This window comes from Melospiza melodia, chromosome 5 (assembly GCF_035770615.1).
Source record: "Melospiza melodia melodia isolate bMelMel2 chromosome 5, bMelMel2.pri, whole genome shotgun sequence".
Classification (NCBI taxonomy): Eukaryota; Metazoa; Chordata; class Aves; order Passeriformes; family Passerellidae; genus Melospiza; species Melospiza melodia.
In genome coordinates, this window is record NC_086198.1 from 71,104,161 (window position 1) to 71,123,426 (window position 19,266).

At 37.9% G+C, this 19,266-nt stretch overlaps 1 protein-coding gene across 2 annotated transcripts in view; it reads left to right on the top strand.

Moving 5' to 3' along the window:
- Positions 1-19,266, top strand: part of CORIN (corin, serine peptidase) — a 117,547-nt gene that overhangs the window by 26,536 nt on the left and 71,745 nt on the right. For both annotated transcript variants that reach the window (XM_063157338.1, XM_063157339.1), the window contains exon 4: positions 13,890-14,100. In XM_063157338.1, the coding sequence (XP_063013408.1) occupies positions 13,890-14,100 (211 nt within the window). The remainder of the gene's footprint in view (positions 1-13,889; positions 14,101-19,266) is intronic.

Sequence of the window (19,266 nt, forward strand, 5' to 3'; positions counted from 1 at the left end):
TGGTGGATGGTAGGAAACAATGCAAACTCTATCAAATACAATGCTGGACTTTCAGCTAGTGTTGCCACCAAAATGAGGACCTGATGGTTTGCTGCAGTCACCATTCTGTCTCCATGAGAATCCTCATCATGAAGTCTACCAAGAACAAAAAAGAAAGTCCTGCCACTCTGTGTAACTTAAGAAAGATAACAGTTGAATTGGAAAAGGCAAATAGCAGGCAATCAGACCAGTAGAGACATGGAAAGACTTAGTTGTGGGGAGGCACTAAATAGAAGGAAGACACTGTTTCCTTCTGGAAGACAGCTGGCTTGTTAGTAAGTCATTGTGGTGAATAGTCAGACCATTTTGAGTGTCTAGGTGAAATAGAACCGTTACTCAAGTGTTTTTCATTATATGACGAGTTGCTTTTTTTTTTTCTTTTTTTCTTTTTTTTTCTATCAGGCAGTAAACTAAAAAAAGAGACCTCATGGACTTACTGCCACGGGATGATGGGAAAACCAGAAAGTATGGAAATGCTTGGAGAAACTTTGTGAGGGGTTGGTCTGTTGGGGCTCGTAGAAACAATAGTCCATTGGAAACTTCTTACTTCTGAAGGTTCAAGATTTTATGTTGCCAGAAGTCGTTGTTATAGTCCTAGGTGGTTGTTCCTTATATTTGCCCAATATTACTATAATTTTTCTTGAATACATAATAGTGACCCCTACCAAAGGTCAGCTTCTGAGTTAAATGTATCCTGTGTTACCTCTCTGTTGGGAAGCAAGTGAAGAAATATGTTTTTCCTATTGAGGTATTTGAGTTTGTGTGACTTCGTACCTAAATGTTTTCTGGAGGCATGGACCATGGTCCCAAGTCATGAGGACGGCGCACTGGAGAGTTTTCTGATAGCAAAACCATCAGGATGGGAGTCAGGCGAATCAGTAGGTTCTGTAGTGTTTATTCATAGAGTTTAGAAGTATATGTAGTAATATTCTACTCATCTGTCAATCAATGCTTAAAAGAAAAAAGACCACATTTTAAATAGTAACTATTAAAAAGAGTAAAAAAAGGTTTCCCAAGGAAATATTAATACAATTTATTGCTACTTTTTCTCTTTGAAATAAAAGCAGACTGCACTGAGGCAGTAAAGCAGGAGACTTGATTCAGATGAAGCATGACTCCCTGTTTTGTAACACTGATGACTGGGGAGACAGAAGTAGAGAGAGCAAGGGCCGACCTTCTTCATAGAAAAACATCTTGTAGATGAATGGAATATACACTGGGACAGGAAGTATTAGTGTCTGATTTTTTTTCTTCCATTCACTGGTATATTTGCATATGTATATTTAATACTGCTTTTTCTTTGTGCCAAGTCTCCCGTGGATCTCCCCTAGCAGACAGTCTCGTAGCACCTCTGCCATTTCACAGAAGCAGTTTCAGTGGAGAGCTATACCGGTGGCCAGATCCTAACGTGAAAAGTAACAGGGCCAAGTTTGATCCTCAGCCATGCCCATCCATGGGGGCATCCCCGCGGCCCGGCCGGCGGTGAGCGGCGCTGAGGGCCGGACGCGCCCCTCAGCACGGCCCGGCCGCCGCTTGGGGCCCGGCCGCGCTCCTGCCCCGCGCCGCCGCCGCCAGAGGGCGCCGCGAACGCGAGTCCCGCGCGGCCGGAGCCGGGCTGGAGCGGGCCTGGAGCGGGGCAGGAGCGGGGCAGGAGTGGGAGAGGAGCGGGGCAGGAACGGAGCTGGAGAAGGGCCTGGAACGGGGCAGGAGTGCGACTGGAGCGGGGCTGGAGAGGGGCAGGATCGGGGCAGCGGGCGCTCCCGGCGAGCGAAACACGGTCACTTGCCGTAGTGCGGAGGAGGGTGAACGCCCTCCGAGCCCTAAACGATTGCTTTAAGGAATAAAGTGGAAAAGTGTTCTCGTAAAAGCGAGTCCCTGTCTCAAAAGTTTCAGAAAGCGCAGGAGTTTCAAAAAGCACAGGATTTATGTTTGCTTGCTTGCATCCAAGGAATCTTGGGTCTTTTCACCTTTCTAATGCATCTTTCTTTGCAGTCCTCCACTCAGCCTTGATGTTACCCTAATTATTTTATCACTCAACTATGTTCAATTTATAAATGAAATAAATCTCTTTGTCACTACACAGCGTTTCTTATTATGTATTTGGGTTTCTGCCACTATTAGAATTCTACTACAAAGAATTTTGTGTTCTCCCAGAGCTGCTACAGAGGGTCTAGCTCACCTTTCTGTTTGGTAGGAAGAAGCAATATGAAAACCAGGATGGGGATAGGTGGACATAATTTGTCATGAGTAGGGCAGGAACAAGAAATTCCATGTCTCTGTATCTCAACCTTATGCTGCTCATACTAAAGACATTTTTCCTGCTGAAGCTAAGGTATCCAGTAACTGCATCCCAAGTCAGTCCAAAAGTTTGAGTCTCCCTAATCCCCAATATTTCCAGCAGTAATCTAATAAACCATTTTGTCTTTTAGCTCAATTTTTGTTTAATTACTCATACAAGTTGGAGTAGACTCAGTTGTGTAAGGAGTAACAGCAGCACTGGGCCCATGGTAGATTTTTAGGGTATTCTTGTCCTCAAAAATAAAAAAGAATTCAAGATGTTGTTAAAACGTTATTTTCTCTTGAATGGGAAATGGTTTTGGCTTTTCAGATTGGCACAAAATAACATAAGCAGTGTCCTAATTATAAGGGCAGGAATTTAGCCACTCAAATGTATCTTTGCCATGCAAATGCAAGCATGATTAGACTAATACGGTAACCATTAATTTTGTTGGTGCTTGAGTCCATGCTTGAGAGTGTTTTCTCTCCCAGCAGTACAGTCTGTTTCATTACCTCACTTATACCGAAATTTTCCCTCAAAATTAAAGACAGTGAAAAAGCTGCCTTAACATTTGGCAATACAGTTCTCATTTAAATTTTTTTTTCACTAGTCAAAAGAATCAAAATTCTGATTTTCTTCCCTTGAAGAAATTTGAAATTGTATTTGCATTTCACAGGGCAAAATTAGTAAGCTGAGAGAAACGTGGGTTTTCACAAAATTCATTATCAAGAACCTGGTTTTCATCAGTTTTACCATTGTTGTTTTTTATGAGTACATGAGCATAGCTTGAAAAGGAAACTGAAATTTCTTACGTGTGAAATATATTAGCTGAAATCCAAAGGATCCTTAAAAGCCATTATTTAATATATGGAACAATTTTTCATTATCGTTTATACTTATAAGGGAAAAAAGGCTTGCTAGCTTTTTTTACCTGGTGGGTTACTGTTGTCAGGTAACTGCAAGTTTGCCAAAAACTTCAGATGCTTGTATGAAAATTGTAATGATATTGTTAACATTGTCATACATTATCTCTAGCTAAGCTTGTGATTTCAATTCTCTTTAATAAATTTGTGGCTCATTAATGCAGTTCTTCTGTTTGTAGTTCATCTCTTGAAATTCAGTCTGATGAAGCAATGTTCCATGTAAGATATCTAATAGACTTCAAATATTTGTTAGGATTAATATTGCAGTAAGTTCTGTGAATAACTAACACACCCTCCTTGAAGTTCCATGTATCTTTACTCTTTGGTCTTTCAGTGGTTTCATTTAGACTGAGAGATTCCCACTTCTGCTCAGCTTTGGAAATAAAATCAGCTTTTTTTGAGTTTAAATGACGTGTGCTTCTGGTGTTGTGGATGTGTGTTCCTTTAAAACTTGAAAGAATGGAAGACTTTCAGCTTTACGCCTGTTTTGCATTCATCATGGCTTTTTATACTTTGTTGTTTGCGTGTCAAACAGATGTTTGTTGTCAAACTGAATCATGAATTGACCAAGAGGCTAAGCAAGACTTCACATGCTTAGTGAAACTTTCAAGGATGGTAACAATGAAGCAAGGCATATCTGAAGATGATTGTTTGAGAGTTGCTGGCTTTTGTTTCAGACCCATCAGGTTATATGAAACCATTTAAAAGGTATTTGTGTGGCTATTTCAACAAAAAGATGATGTTAATATATTTTTTCTGTTCTATATTGTGATTGATCACTTTGTTTCCAAAGGTACACCTTACATCTGGTAGCAGTATGTGATTTTATGATTGATTGAATCCTTTTCCTTGGGTGTTTCCGAGACTCAAAGTCAGGGATGACAGTGTGCTGGCAGCAACCTCACTTGGAGCAGAAAGTTAGGTGGATACTTCCAAAGGACTCTTTCTACCAATAGTTCTGTGATTCTAGGGTATAAAAAAATTGGGAGTAGAACATGAACATTTTGATATTTAAGATAATCCTAATTTTCATGGGGAAATTTGTCGTTTCTCTCCAGCTGAAACAGGCAATTAAACAATGAGCTATAAGAGAGAGCATTGAGGGAAGCTATTGATATTTATTAGTGGATTTATTTGAAAGAACAAAATAGACTTTCCATTCTGCGAAAAGCAGTTGAAATACAAGGATTTAAAAATCTCAGTTTGCACAAGCAACTTGCAGGCATCCTGTTCCAAAGATTTAAATACAACCTGAACTGACATAAAGCTGGAAGAAACTTAATCATGTTAAGCTCTTAAACATTTTCCTTTTGCACACTAAAAAATAGAGTTGTTTTTGACCTCTAATTGTTCAGGCTGAGAAAGTTTTTCAGAATTCTTCTTTGTTCACACAGCAAAAACTGGAACATTAAAGAATAACTGCATTAATGTAGCCAGGTAGGGTTATCTGCAAACAGAAGCATTCTGACTGTAGTGGTAGAAAAGGAATTAGACCTTCACTGAATATTTAAAAAATGCAATGCTTAAAAGAAACTTCCAGTGTTATAAACAGGAGAGTCAGTAGCAGTTGGATAAAGAAATGGGCAGGAAACTTGTATCTCATGTCCTGCAACACATAATTTGCAAAATGGGCTATCAGATTGAGAAGATCTAGACTGCAGTATTTCTGGCTAACACAATCAATCTTAGAGACAATAACAATGCTATAACAAAACAAACACATACTTTCCTCTGAAAAATATAGTTGTGGGAATTTCCCATAGGGAAAACAATTAATTTATTAGACTGATCAGTCTTAGTTTTCCAGGGCTTTGAAGATCAGCACCCAGATCTAAATCCTCCCCAGTGAATTTCCACATGGGAAGCTGCAGGTTGCAAAGCATATTTTGTGTGTACTTGCAGTGTCTTTCTTTTCAAGTGTGAGGTGCTGTATTGTGCTCTTAGGTTCTAGACAGATTTTGCAGGGAGGGGTTTGCTGTGTTAGTTTTATCTGAAACTGAGGTTGGTATAATTATCACTGGGAGATGTACTTGGAAAAAGGGCGCCTAATTTCTTATTAAATAGATATGAAGAGTGGCCATCCTAGAAAGGTAATTAACCAGAAAGAGCTGGACAGCTCAGACGCAGCTTATTTTTGTGCTGACCTATTCATAACCTAAACTATTTTAAGTCTTTTAGAAAAGCACTGTGGGCTTTTTTGTTTTGTTTTGAACATAATAGTATTGGTACATAATTAAAAGTTGTCAATCAAACTAGCATTCATTTTCACTTATTGAAAACATGTTAGAAAAACCCACAAAAAAACCCAACCAAAACCATCTGGATGCCTGCCTGGTTCCAGTGGAGGCTACCATTTTTTATCCCTCTTTTTTAAAAAAAGCCCTATCAAGAGGGGTAAAGTCATGCACATATTTCAGAACAGCAAAATCCTGTCCAACTTAATGTACCATGGAAAGTAGCCTGTAATGATACATCTAAGTGTAAAATTAATTTCAATATGTGCCTTTTGTTTAATGGCAGGCTCTTAGAAATATGTCACAAATTTCACTAAAGAATTCTGTAATTAGGAAATGACTAATCAAAATACCAGATCTGGAACACAGGCTTGCAGGGGGGTAAATATTCAGCCTCAGCCTTGGGTTTTGAGTTTATCTGTTCTCAGCTGTGCCTGCCCAAGGGATTAAAAAGTATGTGCTTCAGCCTAGAAGAGCAGCATCTGGAAGTAACTTGCTGACAGAAGTGGGGCTCCAAAAAATGAAGTGACTTGTTGAAGTGTCCAGCCTTTTGCAATATTCTTTGGTCAAGAGAATAGCTGAGTTAGAATTTAAGACTTGCTCTGTGCAAGAAGTGTCTGAGGCAGACTGGGTGTGGTGTTCCACTCTAAAGCAGCTGGTACAGATTGCTTTAAAAAAATAATTATGATAACACTTCACCTCTGATCTAAAATAAGAGTTGTATTTCCCTCATGGGTAATCTACTCCCTACCTGAGAAATAATGAATTGTTTTTCTCTCTACTGCAGGTGGTCAGTAGCCTTACCACCTCTCCCTTTGGTACCTTGTAGAGCACAAGGGGGAGTTGACGATCTCTAATTCCTTTCAAATTGTATAATTCATTAGCTGAATGAAATTAAATGCAGACCAGTTCTCAGCTACTCCTGGTGCCTGACTTGTGTTTCAGATCCATGACTGGGATGTGCTATTCTGTGGTTTGTTTTCCTCTTCCCCGCATAAACTATTATGAGTCAGATGGGCTTTGTTTAAAAGTTGGTGATACTGACAAAGTGTCCCCATTCCCTTTGCTCTGAACCATACAGTGCTGCATGCTTTTATGGCATTTGTTTGCTCAGTGAGCTGACTCAGCCCTAACCCTGGCTAAGTCAGCTCTTGGGTGGTTTGGCGCAGAAGTTGTTTCAAAGGAAATGGCAAGCACACATGGTTGAAAGGAAGCTGTATGGTACCATTGCATCAGTTCAGTTGTCTTGTGAAATGGTTTTCTGGTTGTGTCAGTGGACTTTAGAAAAGTCATGACCTTCTGTTGGAGACTTACTCGAGAAGTACCTCGCTTCTATCTTTAGGCTACCATCACTGTTATTGAGCCATCAGGAGAAAGGAGTTTGTCAAATATCTACGCACATGTAAATGTAAGCAACTTACTACTGCTTATATTCAGATTATGTCTTTGTGCTATAATAAGGCTGTATAAATGCACTCCTCTTAAGCCTTTCTTTAGGGACTAAGACATTACACATTTCATGTGTAAATTGCTTCTGATAATTTCCCAAAGGATCATTTATGCCTAATATCATTTATTATCACTTAAAATAAAAGCTATTAGTGCTTTTATGTAAGTGCTTCTTAATAATCCATGTTTCCATTTTGCAGTATACTGTAGAGGATCTCTGTTCTAGTAAATGAGAAATGCTTTTTTTTCACAGCTAGAATAGGGGCTTCTTTTACATTGTTTTCCATCCCTTCAGTATTTTTACATTTTGGTAATGGTGATATTGCTGTTTGCACACACTTCTGCTTTTGTATTATCTACAGACACAGTATTTACCAAAGGTTAATTGGCTGTGGTAGCCCTCTTGAATGAGAAATACTGGTCAACCCCACAATTTTGTTCTTGTCAAGAGAGGCTATTAGAAATGGGGACCTTGCTGTTGACAGTTGTTTATAATATTGTGCTTTTACACCAGAGTATGGAGTTAATTTCTCTTTTCCTTCACTTTGTCAATGCTTAATGGATGCTTTTAGGTATTTCCACGGTACAACTAAATAGTTTGTCAGTTGCAAAGGAAACAAGAAGTATCATGGAATGGTGATTCTGTCACCAGTGGGTTTGTCGTTCTGTGTGGATGTTACAAATTTAGGTAGTGATAAAGCATCCCCTTACTGTTTTAGTGGATTTTTTTAACAGAGAGCAGGTATAAATGGGAAACAGCAACAAAGAAAACACTGGTCTCTTGATTTCTTTTGGCAAATAACTGTGTGGTAGTGGTTAGCATCAGTTTAGAGAAAGATAGCTGTTGAATAATTTACTTTTCACTAAGTCGCCATCTTTAAAAATTAGAGATTAATTTTAATCTTGAAACTACAGCTTTTTATGCTATTTTTAGAAGGTGAATATATAATAAGGAATGATTTAGTTCTCTCAGAGGACCTGTGCTTTAGTTGTAAGATAATGAAACATGTTGCCTGATATACATCAGTAAGGAAACCTTAAGAAATAAATGCTTTTGAACAATGTGATTTGTATTTTATAAGCTTCTTACTGACTAGAACTTCATTATTGAAATTACTCCTATGAAATTATCATTCAATACTTATTTAATATAATTGCAGAAATGCATCGTGTCTATTATTCTAGAAGAAGTTTTGAACTAATCAGAGCAGTTGGCATGTATTTTGTACATGATGTTTCTTTTTAAGCCTCAGTATGAGTGGAATTTTAAAATACTGTTTTGATTTTGTGCAAATGTACCTGAATAAATACAGAAGGACTATGTGCAATTGAAGAGAATCCTAGCAGGAGCCACAGATGAGGGGTTCAGCTCTTCTTCATTCATTGTGTTTACTTCAATTTCTTTCACTCCACTTTCCTTGTCATGAAGAATTTGGAACCTTCTTCATTGACAGATGTCTCTTTAGCCAATTTTTATTTTTCTAGTGTTATGGCGACAGTGTGTCTTGGTTCACATTAAATCTCAAGGAGCTACAGATGTCAAGAGAGTGACATCTTTAAAAAGGGAAGGCAACTATTTAGAAAAACACTTGAGCATATGCTAACTTCATTCCTATTCAGACAGCACTTCAGCACATGCTTAAAAGATGCTCTAAGTAGAGAAGCTGTCTAGCCTCAAGATTAAAATTCAAAATAAGCTGAAGTATAGCTTTTAAAAAGTCATTTGGCATGTACTTTCCCTGTTGATTTGAACAGGGTCTGCTGGTGCTCTGAAATTATGAAAAAAATTGTCCATATAGTCTATGGCTAACTTTTATCCCTAGATGTGAGGATCTAAAGAGTTTTAAGCAGTTTATTCCATCACAATCTTGAGAACAGTGCTAAACTTAAGAATTCCCTTAATTACCCATGGTCTGACAGAGAGGTTCTGCAACTTTTCACAAATGTCTCCCTTCTGATTCGAGGCATCCAAGTAATGCTTACTAAAATAGTGCACTTCTAATGAGATAGATGCCTTTCAGAGCTACATGTCTCATTTTGGATATACAATGAAAGATGTTAGATCTTGGTATGGCAGTCTCAAATATTCAGTTAGTGATTCAAAATGTATAGGAAAATGAAGTTAGGAACAGTCTTTGTAATGCTTTCGTTAGTATCTGCAATTTTAACTGCATGTAAAACTCGTGTGATTCATTTAGATAGACTGAATTTTGGTAGGATGACAAGGCAGTCTGATGAAAACAAGTGTTTAATTTGTTATTTAGATAAAGGTACATTTGCAGTATTTGTGTTCTAAGTGTTTCTGCATTCCATGAGGGAAAAAAAAAGAAACAGAGGCTCAAGGGACATAGAAGTGTATTGGTTCTTTAGAACGAAGACATTGGTCCAAAAAATGCACCCCAGTCACTATAGATTGAAATAGGCTGAAATTATATGTATCTAAATAGCTTACACCCTTGTAAGTGTTTTTAAAATTCTTGTGTAAATAATTTTCAAAAATCTTACCTAGACCATAAACCATTAAGTGCAGAAAAGTTGGATGAAATCCAAGTAGCAGAAAATAACAAAGCATCACAAGCAAGGTGGGATGTGTTGAAGAGTAAATTGCAGTCATGATTGAAAAGGTAATATGCACTTGTTATATGTCATAATTGTTCGATCATTTCTGAGATCTTGGGTGGAGGAGAAAGTATACAAATAGGGATATAAAAGGTCTATCTGAAAATAAGAGCTGCATTAACAATACAAGGTTGTAGAAATTATAGGATGAAGCTGATATTGCAATACAGAAAGTGAAGAGAAGGTAAAGATAAAATACAAAAGGAAATATAATCACACAGGAGGTTATGTTCTATAAACAGTAATTTCCACTGTGTCCAGAATAAGAGAGACTCGGGGGAGGGAGACTGCAGGGGTCTCCAGTAGATGGGAAGAATCATTCAGGAGCTGAAATTGTCAAAGAAATGAAATGCTTTCATTATCTCACTATTTATGATGGCAAATTCAGGACAGATGGCTAAAGGATAAGCATTTTTAGGAGTCTTGAAGGGGAAATATTAAAGGAAAGCAGAAAAAAAAATTAAAAAAAAAACCAAAAGAAGGATCTTTAACTATCTGATTTAAAAACAAAGCCAAGTGAACTGGATCCAAACTGAAAGTATAAAGAAAATTATGACTGAGTTACATTGACTGGTATATTTTGAGTAGGATGGCAGAACTCTCTGTGATGTTTCCTTATTGACTTTTAACCATGACTCAAACCACGTCCTGACACCAACAGCTGCAGATTAACCAACAGAGTGCTTGTTAGAGGGATTGAGAGTTTTAGACTGGAGGAAATAGTAAAAATGATACAGAGATGTTGATCAGGCTTGAAAAAAATTGAAATCTAGATTTTTTTAAGCTATTTCCTTCCACAGTTTAATTTTAGTTTTCTGTCCATGTAAAGTTTTCCTTTGATTTATATTCTTATATAGTCAATATAGCCTGACACTGAGACTCATGAGAACTTTAACCTGTAGTGGGAATTATCCAAATGACCTAAATCTGTTACTCCATCTTTGATGTGTCCCTGTCCTTGCTTCTGTCTAGCTTTCCATACAGAAAGGTGACCTATAATTTCCCCTTCTCTCCCCACATCACTGAATTTTTTCCACATGACTCTGAAGTCTCTATTTAAGTTATGCTTGGTTGGCATGGAGTTTATCTTCCCTGCCATGGTCACCTCCATGCAGTGAGAAGCACCTAAAAATTATCCAAATATGACATGGCAAAGTGGGATCTAGGCCAGCTAAGTATTTAAAGAGACAATACAGCAATGCATGAATTGAAACTAACTTTGTAGAATTGTTTCAGTTCTCAATTGTCTCTCAAAAAGTGTTCTCAATTATATGTTCATGCTACTTGAATTTGGAAAGAAAGGACATTTTCTATTAGGCTGTGGTGGATTTCTCTTTATGGGCTGCCAGATATCCACCCCGTTTCTCTCTCACTCCGTCCCCTCCACGGGACAGTGGGAGGCAGGAAACAAGATGAAAAATATCTTAGGTTGAGTGAAAGGCAGAGAGATCACTTATGGATTGCTATCAGGTACAAAACAGACCCAGGAAAATTATTTGAAAGACTGCCAAGTAAAACCGGAACTGAATAGTGAGAAAAAAATATAAGAACTAAAACACTTTCCCTCATCCTGCCCTTCTTTCACAGGCTTTGTTTCACTCCTTCATTTCCAACTCCTCTACCTCCTCCCTGCTGTGAGTGGCACAAGAGGATGAGGAATGGGGTTGTGATCAGTCCATAAGACTTCCACTCTGCTGCTTCTTCCTCCTCACAGTTTTCCCTGCTTCACTGCTGGATCTCCTCATGGTCTGCAGTCCTTCCAGAGCAGATCTGGTGTGGGCCCTCTGGATGGGTTGCAGTTTCTCAGGATAAGCCTTCTTCACAGGCTGCAGTTCCTTCAGGGCATGGCCACCTGCTCTGGCACAGAGCCCTCCACAAGCTGCAGAGTGGAAAACTGCTCCATCCCAGCTCCCTTCCATGGGCTGCAGAGGAAATTCCTGCTGTGGTGCCTGAAGAGCCTTTCCCCTTTCTTCCCTCAGCTCAGGGTTACAGGATTCTTTCTCACACTTCCATTTTCCTCACTCAGTCCCAGTGCAGAATTTGGCTCTCCCAGCAGTGCTGCCCTCACAGCTGTGTCCTGTGGTCACCTGCTGGGTGCCAGCTGCAGCTGTCCATGTCTGCCATGGGGCAGCTCTGGTCTCTGGCCACGGAGTCCAGCCTGTGAACCCCCATTGCCACCTACACCTGGTACTGAGAAAGCTGAGAAAAACAGGAAGATTTTGCACTAAACTGTGTAAGAGGAAGCAAACCCCAGAGAAATAAAGTGAGTAAAGTGAGAGAAATTGTATCTAAATTTTATTTTAATTGTAAATAAAATATATTCTGGAGGAAATCCCCACCATTTCAACTGGTAGGAAGAGCACTATTTGGGTACTCTTTGGATTCTTGGAAAAATACACTTAAGTTCAGGATAACAGATCTCAAGAAATTTAAGAAACTAATTCTATGGTAGTAGACTACTAAAATCAAATCATTAGGAGTGTCATACTCAAAAATTTTAACACTACAAGAAAAACAAGGTCTGAAGAAATGGATAGTTTTTATTACAACACCTGATATAGAATGAAGTACTATTAGCATTTCTGTCAAAGGAAAATTTAGCCAATAAATGGTAATGGTTTGCAAGGATCTTGTGGCCTTGATGGTTACTGCAATGGTTAAAACATATCACATCACCCTCCAGCCACAAGATTTCACTGTACAAGCTCTTGTTTTGTCTTTCTGCAGTTCTGATCTTAACCTCTAGTTTCTGTCACTGCACTGCCCCACCCCTTCTCCTCTCTTGGAAAAAAATTTTTTTTTGCCAAAAAGCCGGTCAATCAAATTATTTGATCCAAGTGAAATAGTTGTTTTTCTCCTCTTCCTCTCCTTTCACCTTGTGCCCACCAAAAAATGACATTGTGGTGCAAGCGAAGAGAAAAAAGGCAGACAGGCTGATGTGTAGAGCTGGTTCATTGCATGGCCTCATAGATCTGGAAGCAGCAATCCCTTCTGGGTGAGGAACTATGGCCTTATGATCATTACAGGCATGGCTCAGTTTTTTAAAACTAAAAAGAGTGATTAAGCTTAGCTGCAGTTCTAGTTGCTTTTTTTGGGGGCTATGATGAACTTTGTCTTTTGGGAGAGAAGGTACGTGGTTATTTCCAGTCAGCTCAGCCTGCTAGTTCAATGTATTTTGTGCAGATGCAGGCTGTAGGAACAATTTGAAGAGGAAAATGGGAAAGGGAAAATGTGCGGTTTAAATTAGTTTCAGCAGGACTGAACATGAAACTGTACACTTGCACTGCAATTGTTGGAGTAGAAAAAAGCACTTTTTAACCAGTTCAATCCATTTGGCAATTGCTGGTGATAAACAGAAAACTCTTAATTCAGATGAATGTCAGAAATGACCCATATAACTAGGGACCATGCTGTTCTGATCAACAGTGTTTTCACATGCTGTTATTCCCATTCACTGCTCTTCTTATCTTCCTGTAGGTATTGCCAAAACTAGTTTATAATCCCCATAATTGCAGCTTTACAGTACATGAAAGGATCCTATAAGAATGATGGATAGAGACTATTTATATTTTTCTCTGTGTGATCATTCTGTTTCAAGGACAGGTCCTGGATTTATTATCTTCTTTCTTTTAAAAATCATATAATTGCCACAAAATTCCTTCTTCTTATCAATGAATTTTGAATTCATTGCTCTGCTGTCCAGCCAGTGAGTACCACAAAAGGATCAGATAGCTCCAAGGAACTGTGCCCTTCTCTGTCAGGACTGCATAAATTTTAAAAAGGTCTGAAGCAGTCCATGCATGTGTTCTCAGCAAAAAATGTCAGTACTTTACTTCTTGCCACATGCTGTGGCAGGGACTGTCTTGCAGTTGTGCCTCAGGAGATGCCTGATGATCCCATGAATAATTTTGATGAAATTTCACTTGATTAAATTTCTACTTGTGAAAGTAGAATGGTAGTGAAAAGAGAAACTTTATGCTAATGCTAAAGGCAGAGCAGCTTCAGAACCCATTTTTTTCTGTGTGACTTCTATTCTCAGCTTCCATTGAATTTTATTGTATCCAGGCTGTGTCAGAAAGAAATTTGTTTTGTTTTATTTCTATTCCAGTTTTGTAATAAGTTAGAGGATTGTAGAAATAGCTAAAAGCTTATTTGGTTTTCTAAGCTAAGCTTCTCTGGTGTATTTTTTTTCTTATTTTTTGACTGTATTCTAATAGCATTATGGAATGTAATCTTACCTGTGAGATACCAGCATTGTTTATATATTATATATACTAACTATTCAGTTCAATACGTGCTCTTCAGTGGTCATACTGTTGTTCTGAATATACTGTTTTGATATCACAGGTGCCTGCAGAAATATCACCAACAGCCAGTGCCAAATGCTGCCATATAACTACACCACTGTCACTTCAGTTCTCTCCATTGTCAAGAGCATTGAAATGGAAAAGTTCCTGAAGTTCTTCAGTTACCTCAATCGTCTCAACTGCTATCAGCACATCATGCTGTTCGGCTGCAGCCTCGCTCTTCCTGAATGCATCAGTGATGGTGATGACAGGTATTTGGGAATGGAAATCCATCACTGGCTAGAGCCAGTCGCGGTAAAATACTCTCTGTCTAATCAGACAAGGGGAGATCCAAACTAAGCCTATGACTTCACTGCAAAACTCCTGTCTGTCAAAGCTATTGACAACATTTTTGCCATGATAAGCCAACTGTAATAGAGCTCTTTTAGAAAAATGTTGTCACTGTGTAAACTAAAATTGTGGTATTGGGGCAATCAGGCTTATTTTCCTAAAGAAGCCTGTCCAGAGTTCTTCTGCCTAATTTCTCCAATCTGGCTGTGCCAGAATGGAATGTTTTGTAACAATAATGCCTTGGATATGTATAGTGTTGTCATAGATTGGGCTGGCTGTTTGTTAAGCTTTAAATTTGTTCAGTCATTTCCTTCAGCAAAGTTAATATTTTAAATATATTTTTGGTATTAAATTAGCAGGATATGTTCAGGGTGACAAACTATTCTGGAAGTTTAATGAGTGTATGTTTTTCTGCATTTACATAACTTCGTAACATAAGTATAATGTGCATGCACTTTTAAATTGAGTTTGATTTGAAATAGGATCAGTACATTTAGCAGAGCTGAAATCAAACATGACACAAAAAGGGGAAAAGGAATATTTTTTAAATATATGTACACGATCTTTGATGTTTCTGGAGAGTGAAAGAGAGAGGATAGATTTCTTTCTCCTTGTTTTCATTTTTTATTTCCAGTTCCTCCACTGTGAAATTTAGTGGAAGAGAATGTGACAATTGAGTATTTCAATGTGTTTCAAACAACATAACAAGCCCGGGAAGTTGACAGCTCTGCAGTTTAGAAGGAGTAGGATACTTACGAAAGTTCTGTGAGAACTGGTCAAAAATTCAGTTGCCAATAAAAGGTACTATCTCACCTCAGGCAATATATACCTGAAGTGCATCACAATGATTCCTGGACTGGCTAATTAAGCTCACTAAAGTGACAGAAAATTAACCCAAGATAGAGGATGGTTACACAGATAGGATTAGTGGGGAGGAAAGGCAGCACAGATAACAGTGGAATTAGACTGATCTTTAGACTGGCTGAGTGCAAAGTGTACGTATCTTTGTGGTGTACATATCTTTAGCCTACCAAAAGCTATTTTAAATTAACCCTATTTAATTGAGCGCATTATTAGTTATAGCACCTCTGCTCAAATTCAGTATACAATTTTTCTACTTAACAAATCTGATAAAAAACAGCCTTACATTACCTATTTTCTCTAAAAATTATTGAACAAAATAAGAAAAGTGGGTTTAGGTAATATATTGATGCATTTAAATGTTCAGCAACAGAATAGGCCATTTCTTTGTTGCTTTACTTATTCTGCCTTCTTTGGAATTTGACTTTCACAAACCTGTTGAGAGTGAGTTGTGTGTATCAAAAGTGCAAAACTCTTAAATCAATCTAATAAGTGAAATGGTGGAAGGATAAATTTTGTATGTTTCTTTTCCATTTCTTTCCTGAAGACATGTTTTTGCTCTGGTTTTCAGTCAACCAAAATACTTTGAGATTCAAGAGTCAGGGGTTTTCTTTGGACTTTTCCTTTTCCCCCTTCCCCCTCTTTTCTCTTTTTGTTTTTCCTGCTTTCTATAGCAGCAACCTTCCCCCATTAATTAACAATGTCAAAGCTGCAACTGGATTTTGATTTGCTGTTTTATGTCTTGGAGGTCACAGTGGTTCCTCTATTTGTATTTTAATTTTTTTTTTTGGTGGAAAATATTGTTGCCCCTGCAGACTGGTGGGGAAGAAGGTCCAATGTGAGACTGCAAATGATGTAAGATTATATTAGAATCTGACTTCAGTTTTAGTAATCATGTTTCCAGAGTGTGCCATGGATGTCACTGAAAATGCAGTGACTGCAGTCAGAGTGGCAACCACGGGAAGAACAGTGAGAGTGGATTGACAGTGTTAGTTAAGTCTAGTTTGCTAAACCTCAGTTGTCCTAATTTAAATTCCGGAAAGTAGTTATTAACACCGTCCCTTCCCTGCCCCATAACGTCTGTCAGTGAGATCTAGAGAAAAGCATATAACATAGTAGGGGGAAGTTACTTTGTATATGCTGAGTGCAGATACCAAAAATGAAAGAGACAAGCCCCTGTTAGGTCTGTTGAACAAGGGAATCTGGTTGGCAGAAAGATCGCGAAGCAGAAGAGTCACTGTGGAAAGCCTCTGGTGGTAATGAATGCAGAAACGTCCATCTGCTGTAGTGTTTTTTGGGGGGCTGTTGTTGTCTAGAACATACAGTGTGACAAAACATCCCCTCATGTTGTGAGCAGCTGTTACTGACATCGTCATTATTTCCTGCCATCAGTTACAGCTGGCTCATTCTAACGTCAGCCGTTCTATATCTGATCATCACTTTTCATTTGTCCTCTCTTTGCTTTGTGGAGCAATTGTCCCTAATGTATGTAAAGCTTAATGTGACAAATGTTGTTTACACACTGTGGAAGAGATGAAGCTCCTGTGATGCCTGGATGTCTATTCTTAGGTATTGTTGAGAGTCTGTTGGCAGCTTGCAGCCATGGGAGCAATAATTGTGGCAGTGCGTTACAAGAAGGAACAAGAAGGAAAGTTACAAGCGCTAATCTTTGGCATCCAGTGAGCTGTCATTACATAGCTTTTCTCTGATATTTAAACTTACGTCTGTTTCCCATTTATTTTTCATGTATTTATAGACATTGTTTTCATTAACACTTGAAGGAGCTTAAGTTTCAAGGCAGAGAGCATAGTCAGTATTTGTGTAGTTAGGTACGGGGAGTTCTAAATACTAGCACAATACTGTTGCTCTTCAGAAATGTTCTTCTGTATCTTACCGCAGTGAAACCATGTGTGACATTAAAAATTCAGTAATTTTAAAAGCTTGCAATGTTTAATTTCAGCAACTGCGTATAAAATCAGCTATCCCTGCTCTTTTAAGAAAGTATGTAACAGTATCTATATACTACTTTCTAGTGCAGAAAAATTTTTAAAGTGCAACTACAACCTGTGTGAAATTGGAAATTTGAAGTGCCGTAAGGCTTTTTTGCATGCTTACCCATAATTTTTGTAGTAAGGGACTGCTTACATAAAGGTGTTATGCAACTTCATCCTTCTTGAGTGGTTGGATGAGATCTTTAAGTCAATACGACTTAAAAATCTGCCTTTAAAAGCCCTGTCCTACCCCAGTCCATCAGCACTGCTAAGAAAACATGAAAATTAATACCAGTGGTGGAAGAACACCTTAAACTAGATGTGCTGAGCTAATGACATCTAAAACATTCCCAGTAGTAACTTTGTCCCTTTGGGTAGTAATAGTCTGTATCCTCTGACCATCACATGCAACACTGGTACTTGATTGTAGGAGAGATCTGTCCTCAGAGCTATTGGTTATGATTAATGATTTAATCTAGTGAATTCTCCCTCAGCACTGAAGGACACTAAGAGTGGGCCAAAGGTCAGTTACTGCAACATAGTGGATGTTTATATATAGCAACTCACATGCATTGGATTCCACAATTCAAGAAGACAATAAAAGTTAATCTGCAATGTTTTCAGATTTCAAAAAGAAAAAAGATGTATTTTAAAGCCAAAATTAATATAAAATTTAAAGATTTAAAATCATCAGAGAACTTTATAGTGGGTCAGCTTTATTACTGCATAATGCAAACAGACTCATTGATTGATGCTTTCTAATATTTCTTCCACTCTATGAAAAAATCAAATTTTATCAAAAGACTTGGAAAAATAGGCAGACTATATAAGATCCTTAAGGCCCATATACATGTCTTATTTTGACTTTTTATGCTGGGGATAAATTTGAAGCTTATGGATTCTCATACCCCTGTGCTGTCGTGCTGCCTTAGAAACAGAAATAATAGCTTGAGTACTTGCATTAATCCTCTTTGTAGAAGTATATTCCAGAAAGCAGAGGAAATGTCTTCTATTGAGAGTTCCTCAGAGTCTCCTATCTTTGGAATTCAAACTTAATTTAGGCTAGAAAATAGTATTAGGGCAATGCAATTTAAAAAATGCTCCCAAACTAAAATTCTAATGCACCTTGCCTTTCTGTACTTTTTTGCTCACTATGCTTTTTTCATGTCAGATATCTTTGAAAACAGGGCTGTAGCTGAAATGGCTTGTCTTCAGTTAGGGCTCAAAGAGTCCATTGGAGATCATGGCTTTTTATGCTGGATGCTGTACAAACATGCACTGAGGGGCAGCATCCTGCCTCCAGAAGTTTACAGCCAACATGAAGAAAGCAAGTAAAGGATGGGAAGAGAAAGTAATGTTGGCACATTAATGGCTTAGGAAGCCAAAACTGAGCAAGAAATTTGCAGTAGGGCAGAGAACTACTCAGTAACATTAATAGCCTGTATCTTTAGGAACAACATTATTTTTCATCTTGATTAAACCCTGAAAATTATTTTCACTTATTTATTCACCTAATTTGTGATCTAATGCACAGTGAATGTATGGCAAAACTCTCTGCCATAAGTCAACCTTTTTTTCCTCCCTCAGATTAATTCTAAAGAGCAAAACAATACAATAAAGGGAAAAGACTTCCTTTGATTTTTTAACTCTTTCTAGGAAAGAGTTAGATGTAAATATCTATATGCAACATATTTTATTATGCTGTAGTATCTATGCTACAGTATCTGCAGTAGCCAGGTAAAGACTTGTAGAAAACCAAAGAGGTCAGAATAGGTCAACATGGTGTGTTTGGAATGGGAGAAATTAACTAATGAAAATTAGGTTAATACTAAATAGGTTCTAAGAAGTTGTGAATAGTTTGTATGCAGTCAGATGTTCTTTGAATAGCTGCTGATATGACTCATAGTGGCAAATTCGATTCTGTGGTTGATTTTCTTAATCAATTAAATACATTGATCTTCTAAAGCAATAAGTTAATTTTTTTCTGGTTGATTGTCTTAATATTTTTTCTGTAATTAGTAAAAAGGAAAAACCAAATAGTATGAATTTTGCTGTGGGCTTAAAATAGGATGAAATATTAGATCCAAAAAACAAATCCAGAAATACGTGTGGTGTCTTTTATTAAAAGCTGTCAACTGTTCAAAACAATTTCATTCATGTCCTGTTAGAAAATGGAAAGGAATCAATCTTCATAGAGTAATAGATATCTGCCTGTCATGTTTAGTATAATCCATG